This window comes from Camellia sinensis, chromosome 3 (genome assembly GCF_055761805.1).
Source record: "Camellia sinensis isolate YWXY chromosome 3, ASM5576180v1, whole genome shotgun sequence".
NCBI lineage: Eukaryota > Viridiplantae > Streptophyta > Magnoliopsida > Ericales > Theaceae > Camellia > Camellia sinensis.
This window is the reverse complement of record NC_138963.1, coordinates 221,883,160-221,894,666: the sequence shown is the minus strand read 5'-3', so window position 1 is coordinate 221,894,666 and position 11,507 is coordinate 221,883,160. Positions and strand designations below refer to the sequence as shown.

General features: G+C 37.1%; 1 protein-coding gene across 1 annotated transcript; it reads right to left on the bottom strand.

Annotated features, from left to right (window-relative positions):
* Positions 1–726: 726 nt before the first annotated feature.
* LOC114270617 (putative alpha-amylase 2) lies at positions 727–11,295 on the bottom strand. The gene is made up of 14 exons (XM_028212139.2): positions 11,057–11,295; positions 10,800–10,910; positions 8,214–8,286; positions 8,018–8,051; positions 7,160–7,197; positions 6,748–6,874; positions 6,431–6,657; positions 5,128–5,273; positions 4,732–4,844; positions 3,813–3,901; positions 3,367–3,489; positions 1,968–2,003; positions 1,220–1,318; positions 727–1,134 (listed from the first exon to the last, which is right to left on the bottom strand). Exons 3-14 carry the CDS (start codon positions 8,229–8,231, stop codon positions 943–945), a joined length of 1,242 nt encoding a protein of 413 aa, XP_028067940.2. The 5' UTR covers positions 8,232–8,286; positions 10,800–10,910; positions 11,057–11,295; the 3' UTR covers positions 727–942.
* Between the last annotated feature and the right edge of the window lie 212 nt (positions 11,296–11,507).

The window sequence follows — 11,507 nt, the reverse complement described above, 5'->3', positions numbered from 1 at the left end:
AGAAGATTATTGATTGGAGTAAGGAATAAAGAAGAAGGAAGATAGAGATTTTTTGGTATAGAAAAATGAAGTGAAAGTGCTTTTCAATGATGGATGATGAATCCTGGAACAGTGTGTGTCACGTGAGAGAGAGAGAGAGAGAGAGTGGTATTGGGTTTTGTTGTTTGGTTCAAGAGAAAAAGGGGGAAAAAAGAATGAAAGATGTGGTGGTGGTGGTGGGGGAGGCGTTCTTGTGTTCTGAGTTTCAAGACATGAATCATTAGGTCGATTGACGATGGATTTTATGACTGGTGATGTGGGTCTAAATCTCTTTCCAGTAAAATTATTCAACTTGGTACTTCGTCATTAGTTCAAAGAACTGTAAAAATGTATGTTGAATTTCATTTTGAAAATGAACTCGTAATGTAAATTTAAAATTAGTAACATGTGAATCACACCACAATGACAGTAGGCCATTGATTCATTTTTCTTACTAATTTTCTAGATTTGAGAATTTTAGATTTTTCTCAGTAATACTGTTTTGAAAAATCACAAAACAACGAGACAAACATTAAATAATAAATGGCATGAAAGAATACTTCAACACCACGTGCCTCTATCTATGGATCAGGTGGCGGACTTACGGTAGGCCTAAGTAGGGAAGCAACCAACTTCGGATTGGTTAAGAGATTGTTCAAGTCTAACTTGAGCTGTGTCAAAGTTACTCAAGCTCGTACCAGCATAACAAGCTCACAAAATAATACAAACTCTTATTAACCGTATAATGTGTTTCATGTATGTTAAATTTTTTATTAATATAAATAATACAAGCTCACAAACTAACCTCCCAAGCAAAATTAAAGATCAAGATCTTTATTGAAACTAAATTTTATTCTATACATGTAGGAAACTAACCAAAATAAATACATAAATTGAAAAAAGAAAATAAAAGCAAAAATTGCATTACTTGTGCCATACTGCATATCCGTGGCCAGAAGTCACTAGCGACCACTCCCTGCCAGATGGACACCATGAACCATCTCCGATCTTCATGCTCAATTTCTCCCCAATAATTGCAGAGTAAAGATTTGGCTGGGCTTCAATAATCCTAATAGATGATCGGCTGTGGATGTCTTGATGCTTCCTAATGTCCATCTGCATGTTTACTCAATAATCTTACAGCAGCTTGAGTCAAGAAGACATTGAATTCAATTAAAATGGTAGAAATTAACACACATACCAGCTTCACAATTTCGTCGTGAATGGCATTATCCCAATCATAAAAATGGTCATAAAAAACTGTCGGTATTCCTGGGTGTGTGAGTATGTATGCATAGCCCTGGACAGTGACAATGGTGTCAGAAATCATAAGTAGATAGCCAAAAGACAGGAAGTGTTCTACAAATTGAAGAGATTTTCAGCTACATTTCTTATAGTGAAAAGTCTCGATAGTGATTTCATAAAGCATGTCCAAATACTTTCCATGATGCTTGTATGATCACTGGGAAATTAAGCAATCTGTTTTCGTAAAAATTCAAATTGTTTTACAGGAAAACTATACAGCTAAAGAAGTCTCATTCATCTAACATGATGCAACAAAACAACAATTCATACATTTCCTATCCTCCGTAACGCCAAATGGAGCTATTCATCCGGAAAACCTAAGCCTCTCTCATTACAATTCAGTTTCATTATTCAATAATCAAATGTCATCAATGGACCAGTACATAAAAAGGCTTATAATACCACCCTTTTCACTGTGACCCGTGCCACTCGACTGGTGGGCCACTTTCTAAAGCACAACCAGAAAAAGTTAGAATAGAAGTGTCAGTGCTACTTAGTGCTAGCAACATCTTTCAATTTTCTGTTTAAAAAAAAAAAAAAAAAAATCTTTCAATTTTATTAGTAACTTAGCTTCGTCAAACAAACTCAAAAGAGTATTTTTGGTTATGTATGGGATCGAATCCAACAAAAAAAAATTTGAGTACCTCCATAATATGATGCGAGGGAAAGGGCCAATGAGCCTGCAAGAGTTGAAAAACCATGATCAGTAAGTGGCTGGCTACTGCTTAAGGACTACAAGCTTTGATTCAAGAACATATGTTAGAGTTACTTTTATGCTAAACAAGTATAAGGGGATTCAAGTCCAGCATTAAAAAATTTAACCCAAAAAAATTAGGTAAAATTATTTATAAGTCCTATTATGGAGACTTATGCTACATATGGTCCTACTAAAAAACCTATGTTCCCGTAAATCCTGTGGGAAGTTTGTTGACACATTTACCCTCAATATTAGTTGTTAATATCATAAATAATAGTAAAACCATATATAAGAAATTGAATGTTACCACAAATCATATCTATATAAACATAAACGTAACGTGACACCTACATAAACGTAACGTGACACCTATGATCTATGGTAACATACAATTTCCTATATACCATAGATCATATCTACATAAACATAACGTAACACCTATTCTCTATGATAACATTCAATTTCCTATAATATCTACAGAAACATAACGTAACGTGACAACTACATAACGTAACGTGACAACTACATAAACGTAATGTGACACCTATGATCTATGGCAACATTCAATTTCTTATATAAGAAATGGAATGTTACCATAGATCATATTTATATGAAACGTAACGTGACACCAACATAAACCAGCAACATTTTCACATTCAATTTAAAAAAAATAAAAACTCATTAAGTTTGCGAAACGTACCGTGACAAGTTACGTTACGTTTATGTAGGTGTCACGTTACGTTACGTTTATGTAGGTGTCACGTTACGTTACGTTACGTTACGTTCCGTTCATGTAGGTGTCACGTTACGTTACGTTTATGTAAGTGTCACGTCACGTTTATGAACGTGTCACGTCACGTTACGTTTATGTAGGATCTTGTGGAATACATTCCTATCTAAATAGGACTTGAGGCTCTATAAGAAATTACACAAGACTTAACCTACCATAAGTGTCTGAAAAAAGACTTATAAATAAATCTCCCAAAAAATTATTCAGTGGAATTTTGACTAGACAGATGATACCATATAATCGCATCGTTTATCAACTAGCTATCCATTTCAAAGCAATCTACAATTTTAAAAGATTAAAAAAAAGAAAAAGAAAAAAAGTTGATAAATGTTAAGAGAGAGATCTCTTTTCTTCTGAAAGCCTATTATTTTTACAAAAGTGAGTTCATAAAGGTGAAACAATGTTACTGTCGAGTTAAATCAGATCGAACCATCAAAATACAGGCATGAATACTCATAGATGCAGTGTGTGAATTCAGACAAGAAGAATGAACCCTGCAATGCTCTCAGATTCATCTGTACCCAACTGTTTTACAAATAATCCAGAAAATTAGTACCTGAGTTGAGCCTGTATCATGGTTGTCAATGAAAGTGACAGCCCTTGAAGGCCACAATCCCATCGCTCCTGGGGGTTTCCCTTGTGGATCACGGAGACGCCATAATTCCCCCTTTACAGCTTCCTGCATAGTTTGATACATTGATGAATGTTAAAAGACAGACCCGGTTCAGTGAAAGAGCCAGCCGCCAATATATTGACAAGACAACTGAATTATGAACAAGATATAAAATTATCATTAAGACAGCTACAACAAAGGAACATGGCAGAGTGCTTCAACATGGATGATCAATAACACTGGTACGTTGAGATGAGTAGCCAAGATAAGATTGAAGAGATAACTCATAGGATAGCATTATTACCAACGTAAGCATATGCTTACCACATACTCTGTTTTTTATGGAGGAAAATATAGATTTGTCTCTGCAAACTCACTCTAGAAAATACCTGAAGAATTCCCTTTGTTGTGAAGTCAAATGCAGTTGAAAGCTGCCCTGTGCCATCAATCCAATTGACAATCCGTTGCCTATGACCATCTGCATGTAGAATTAATGACCAGAAGTGAATGTTATATATATATATATATATGAATAAGAGTTTCTTCTAGATGAAAACCAAAAATGTCTTATCAAAATCTAAGGATTTTTCCTAAATAACAAAATGAACTACTCTTCAACTCATGAAAACTTATTATAGAACAGAGAACTGAGCAAAATAATATCAAATCTATCCAGCTGGTAAAAACAATGTCATGGATGCTTCTAATCAATTGGTGTAAGCTAGATGTTGCCAAGTAATGAGGAAGTGTGGACCATCTCTATTCTGACAGTAATGCTGCAATCTCCAGTTAATGGATAAAGACATAATATATAGAAGAAAAAGCAAAAAGGATGAAGTTTTGAATTCATGTGTTAAAGTGGAAGAATAAAAGAAAGGGAATAACAAATCTAACATGCCAAACACAAATGACAAAGGGAAACAAATGTTCATCACAAAAAGACAGTTAAAAAACCAAGCCAACTAATGTGGTGCTCTCAAAATTAGTGTGATGAATATAGCCACTTTGCTTTGCTGAGAAGGGAGATATAACGGTCATCTCAGTAAGTGCGACCATAAGAGTTACTAGTTCACATAGAATACCCGGGAAAAAAAGAAAAGAAAAGAAGAAATATCTATTTACCATGACAAGCTGCATGCCACAATCACAAGCAACCTCTTGGCATTGCTTTTTTTTTTTTTTTTTTAAAATGGTTCTAATTTGTTCTGACACAATTAGAATTATCAACTTGAAGTTCAGCTAACATTTTACTTCATAATTATGCTACCCATAGAATTGGTCATAACAATAGTAAGAAACATATAATACCTTGGTTGCAGTCCAAGATCTGACCATTGTAATTGCAAGAATCCCAATATTCGCCAACAGAAAATACAGGCTTTGCACCTTCAATGTATTCCTTCACATATTTTGCTGAATAACTAAACAAAAGATTGAGATGAATGGTGAGTTGAATCTTTATGAAGACAGAAGTAACAAATAAAAAGAACAGGGGCCATTATTACTTGGTGCCACGAAAAAGTCTGGGCTGCCAAGCATGACAACATCGATTTCGATAACATATAAGACAGCCATTTCATGAGAATAATGCCAAAGCTTAGGTCTGCATTGAGTGTCGTGTAAAACAGCACTTTGCATTGGCAGGGCTAGGTCATAGCACTTCCCAAAAAGAAGAAAGCAAAGAAAAAAATCCAATAAAATTACCCTCTTGCAAAATCAAAACGGAAATCTTGGAAGCCAACTGTATTGCGTAGCCATTTTAGCCACCCAATAATGTCTTTTCGGACAAAGTCCTGGGTATGATCAATATTTGGAACCCCATCGAAGTTGTCCCCACTGCTTTTATTACCCTGGAAGGTGAGATTAACATGTATAAACATCAATAACAACAAAAGACTAGATTTTATGGCCAAGTCATGCATCGGAATAAGTCTAACCACCCTTTACTTGTGTTTTCACATGCACACACAGACAATGCATGCACACACATGGAGAAGGGGGGAGGGTGTTGGTAATGGGTGTTTAAAAAATTAATCAATTGCACTGATATGGATGAGGATGCTAAGCTACACAATATAGAAAATGAAGTAGTTAACATATTTTAATATCAACCCATGGGACAAACTATGTGTGCCTCCAATGACATCATTCGAATAGAAACCTACTTGACCAGTGGCAATTTCATTTACATCATCAGTAAATAATTTTAAATAAGGTCGGTAAAATTAGGGGGGGAAAAAACCTAGACACACGACAGTTTCCAGGTCAAACAGTTTAGTCTTTGTAGCTTGAGGATCCAGGTCAAAATTTTATCTCATAAGAGCCAACAAACTTACTGCTTATGGACACGCACAAACAGAGCGCTTAGCAACACCAGTTGCTTAGGGACATCTACCACAAAAGTTCATGAAAAGCGAGCTAATTATACTATCATAGATATGCAACACTACATAAATTTTGGACTAGTTTATGCATCCACAGGCAACTAGGTTACAGATAATTCTGACTCCCTACTGTTTAAAATCCATAATATGCGATGTGTTGGCTTTCTTATGTTTTTATCCAAATTTCTTAAATGTTTGCCAAGCCCAACTCCTGAGGCTCCTTTCTTTGTCACTGCTTGGGCATAACATCTATTAAATTAAGGCTGGGAAAGGTGGCACAGCTGGTTAATATGCCTTCTACAAACTCTAAGATAATGAGTAAACATGCATGAACATCAAGACGAGATATGTTGGAAATTCATTTGAGTGCATTCTAAGATTCTTTGGAGAAACTCAAACTAGTAAATCAATTACACAGGTTATACACTTAAAAAGAACAGAAGGGAAGCATTTCTATTACAATTTGAAGAATATTAGAATTTTATGAGAATTAATTTTAAATTAGAATTTTCTAAGACTGCGAAGCAACTTGCATGCAAATTAAAGAGGATAGCATCTCTAAAATCCAAAATTTCCATGTAGTGAGGCTGAAAATAAGTTGACTACACGATCGCTATCCTTACCAATCCACCAGTACAACAAGTCACAGCATGTTCATCCCATGGCAACGGAATTCCATCATAACGGTTATACGTTCCACCATGCCCTATGGTAGTCCCAACGCGGTGATTGATGACTATGTCAGCCATTGCTCTAACTTTGAATTGCTTCATCTTTTGAAGTAAAGCTTTTAACTGTAGTTCAGAGCCATATGAAGAATCTAGAGAATACAGATTTTGAGGAAGGTATCCTGAAGTGGAAAAGAAAGGACCAAAAATAGACCTATTAGGTAGAAAAATAAAAAATCAGTTCAAGTTCTGAAGTGAAATTTTCTTCTGACCTTCAGGTGAACATGAATGAGTTGCTGGTGGTAACCATGCTGATGTAAACCCAGATATTGCAACATCAGGAACCTTGTTCTCTAAATTTTCCCACCAATCATGTTTATGAGACTCCCAATTGAAAGCCTGTCAAGAAAATCATCAGTCAGCTGTACAAACAAACTTAAGAGTCAGTGCCAGGCTGGAGAATTAAGAAGTAAAATCTACTATGATGAAACTGAATGTAACCACAGCCTTCTATAAGCTCAAAGAATCCATAGCTTCATCTTCTTTTTCCAATTAACTTAGAAAATCCTAAACATAGTAAACGCCACTCCAACTCAATGAGTCAAAAAAAAATCGAAATATTGACCTAGGTGAACTTCAACCTTTTTTTCAGGAAAATAAAGCAGGCCATCATTGGCATTTTACCTGCAATAAAATTTCTCTTCCACTACATATCACTACTCCTGCAAATGAATCCAAAACACACATTAGCCAGCATTAGTAAACCATATATTTTCTCTCACCCGAAAAAGAAGAAAAAAATTGAAAATATAAATCAATCTTTTGGTTGATACTACTGATAATTTGTTTCAATATCATGATGAGACAGAGGGATGAATAGAAGAGGAGAATATGAATCTAGGAAGCCATAGTTCCGCAACGTACAGTCACTTTTCCATGCACAAAACACTATGACATTCAAAGGCCATTTCCAGAGAGTGGTCCTCTAAAATCGACGGTACTGGGAGTGGTAGACTAGCTATAGACCTAACCTTTGACATAACATGCACAAAATTGCTACTCTCACACTTTAACCCGTGCTATTATGCTTGGCAGCCTAAACTTGTACCATTGCATACCAAGTAATGGCCCCTACAAAATGCTATGCCACACAATAATAAAAAAGGATTAATAGGGTGAAGTATTTTTTGCTTCTCTACCCATGATTATACAAATTATTTATACATAAAACGCATAAGTATACATTTGTAAAATACTCTCTCAATTACTATTGTTTATTTTCTAGATTATACAGGAGGGGAGAAAGGAAGGCATTAGTCTAAATCCTTGGGTTAGCTTTTGAACAGACATTCCATGTGCCAACTATTAGTATCAGAGTAAAGAGAGGCAGTAAAGCAGCTAAAACAGAAAGTTAGGTGCCACTGTATAAAAGTCAACAAAATTTAACCACAATAACACTGACAAAATGCTAATTTTGTATTGTCGAAATCCTGCAGAATGTGACAAGAAGAAATGGACATTGTGGGGAAAAGAAAAGCATACCAACATCAGTCTGCTGACTACTTTCATCAAAACCCTGCATTTGAAATATATGATTAGACAAAATTACCGAAGCAGCAGGTTAGCCCCACTGCATAGCATACTCCATGAGTATCAAAAATGAAGAAATAATCCTTAGAAAGATTAGCCGACTCTGGAAACACTAAAAGGGAAAAAACAATTTGAAGTAGGATCTTACATTGGTCGGGTCGCCCATACTAGATCAACCGTTGTCGAAACTCACACTTGATCGAAAAATATGAGAGAAAATCCTGCATCCACAATCAATAGTCAACTCATATTTTGTGCCTTCCATTAACTATTATGTAAGGATTATAAAAGATAACTCCAAGTATATCCAAGCATAATGGAACAATTTCAAGACAAGTTTTCCCTCATTTTAGAAGGATACAAGTTAAACAATGCTCGATCCCGGATCAGTGGCTTCAGAACTGACGTGGCCTGACTAATACATTGTCAAAGCAAAGGAAGTACTACTTAAATATTGTGAGTATCTTTATAGATAATTTGCAAGCCGACTTTGCAAAAGAAACAAACTCTAATTTTCGAGGCTAACTCAACTTTTGTCCATTTAGATGAAGAATCAGGGCCGGCCCTGGGGCATAGGCCACAAGGCCAAGGCCTAGGGCCCTTCAAAATAGACTTTAACAAGGGGCCCCTCTTATTATAATTTAGTGTAATATATTAGGTATGTTTTAAATCTAAAAAAATTAAAAAATGCCCAAACTAACTTAAAATAAATTAACCCATTAAAAAATTGAAAGACCATTAAAAAAAAATTAGTATTGTTATCCATTGAAAATAGACCCAAAAAAGAGGTCTCTCTTATTATAGTTTAGACTAATATATTAAATAAATTTTAAGTCCAAAAAAAATTAAGGAAGGCCCAAATTAACTTAAAATAAATTAATCCATTAAAAAATTGGAAGGCCCATTTAAAATAATTAGCTTTGTTCTTCATTGAAAATGATTTTACAAAAAAATTAGATTATGCAAGTATGATTAATTTATTTGTACTAAAAATACAAGAAGAGTGAGACTTATTAGTTATTGTACTGTATTGCTAGGTGTCGTTTGGTAATACTTACGTCTTCAGTTTTCCGTTTATATTTACAAAAATTTTAAAAACTTAAATAAAAACTTGTTTGGTAAAATTTTTGATTTATAAATCAATGGTCTCAGTTTATAAATTTAGCCAAAAAATGAAAACACAAAAAATATGTTTTCATTTTGAGTTTCAGTTTTTTTTTTTTTTACCACCCAACACTAGCTACTACCCGCCACCATTTTCCACCACCGTCTTCCGCCGCCACCACGGCCACCACCTACCACCCACCTGCTACCACCACCTGCCACCACCACTCACCACCCACCTACCACCTACCACCACCTGCCACTACCACTCACCACCAGTCACCACCAGCCACCAGCCACCACAAGTCACCACCCACTCGCCACCACCATCTACCCCTAGCCACCACTACCACCACCTACCTGCCATCCATCCGCTACCACCCACCACCCGCCACTACCATCCACTACCCGCCGCCACCACCACCCCCCGCCACCTACTTGCCACCACCACTCACCACCCACCTGCCACCACCAGCCACCCACCACCACCAGCCACTTACCACCCACCCGCCACCCACCTGCCACCACCACCGACTACCACCACCACCATCACCACCACCCACTTGCTACCACCCGCCACCGTCACCCACCCACCTACCCACCACCACCACCCGCTACTTATCCGCCGCCACCCATCACACTCACTTGCTACCACCTACCACCCGCCACCGTCACCCACTCACCCACCACCACCACCACCACCACCACTCGCTACCTACCCGCCACCACCCAACATCACCTGCCACCGCCGCCATCCGCCACCCACCTGCCACCGCCACCCACTTGCTACCACCCACCACCTGCCACCGTCACCCACCCACCCACCCGCCACCACCCATCACCACCTGCCACCCGCCACCCGCCACCACCACCCACTCGCTACCACCCAGCACCCGCCACCGTCACCCACCCACCCACCCACCCACCAACCAACCCGCCACCACCACCCACCCACCCGCCACCCGCCACCCGCCATCCACCTGTCACCACCACCCGCCACCACCACCACCCACTCGCCACCACCCACCACTCGCCACCGTCACCCACTCACCCACCCACCCACCACCACCCACCCACCCGCCACCACCAGTTACCCACCACCCACCGTCACCACTTTCTACCACCGTCTTCCGCCACCGCTTGTCATTTCTCACTCTTTTTTATATTTTAAATTTTTTTAAAATATTTTGTCAATTACCAAACGCGTTTGTAGCTTATGTTTTTCGAAAAATAAACAAAAAATAAACAAAAACTAATTTATAAAACTTTTGTAAATATAAACTAAAAACGTAAACGTTACCAAACACACCTAAGTATTTTTTTGTGATTTTGACACAAATCTTTTGCCCTTTACTTTCAATTTTTTTTTTTTTTTCATTCAATGAAAAAAAAATGTAAAGGACCCAGAAATTTATTAATTGATTATCGGCTTTGGGCCTCGGAAATCTTAGGGCCGGGCCTGTGAAGAATATCATCACCCAATGACAAGTGTAGCAAGTGAATAAAGCCCCATTGAATAGCATTTTGGAAGTACTTTTCAGGTTTCATAAATAGAAATGCATAAAAATAAAAACAAAAAAAAAATAGAAACAAACCCTAGAGCATTCGATTTGTGAGGAAAGATACTAACCAATACAACACTCCGGTTATTGCAAAGGCAATCGCAACCTGTGTTTCCCTCTTGATCCTGGATCACTTAAACAGAGCAAGAAAAGCCAAGAATTTGATTGATTTCACCGAACTGGAACCACGATTTTCCGAGCAAAACAGAGAAAAACAAAGACGATTAGAAAGTTTGAAATTGTGCTATAAAAATTTTTAAAAAATAAAAATGGATTGAACTTCACGAATGGTGAACAAAATGGAGAAGAGATTTGAGGAGCTTACAAAAGGAGTATCGCTTTTCAGATTCTGATGATTTCAGGAGCGAATGTTGATGTTTGTTGTATACTAGAAAGATGACATGCATGTCTGGGATTGCGAAGCGATTTCGAGGTTTTGAACGGTAGAGATCTCAGGACGATTATTTGATGAACAGTTGAGATCTTGTGAATTTACCGACATAACTTACACTATGTTTGGATGGATATGTTTGGATGGAGTGATTTGGAGATAAAAAAATAAAAATTAAAAATTAATAGATATGCGTTTTGTTTTTATTTGTTTAGACAATTTAAGTGGAGAAAAATGAAAAAAATTAGAGAGAAACGTAAAGAAATTTAGTTGTGTTTGGTAGAATTTTGTAAATATGATTTGAGAGTATGAGTTGTATTTTAAGTTTGTGAGTTGTGGAATTATGATTTAAGTGTAGAAAATTTGTTTGGTTATAATTTTTGAA

Excerpts from the sequence above, each read along its gene's own strand:
- LOC114270617 (XM_028212139.2), bottom strand. Across the intron at positions 5,274-6,430 it reads CTTGTTGTACTGGTGGATTG|GGTAATAAAAGCAGTGGGGA; the intron begins GTAAGGATAGCG and ends CTCACCTTCCAG. Across the intron at positions 1,135-1,219 it reads ACGACGAAATTGTGAAGCTG|ATGGACATTAGGAAGCATCA; the intron begins GTATGTGTGTTA and ends GTAAACATGCAG.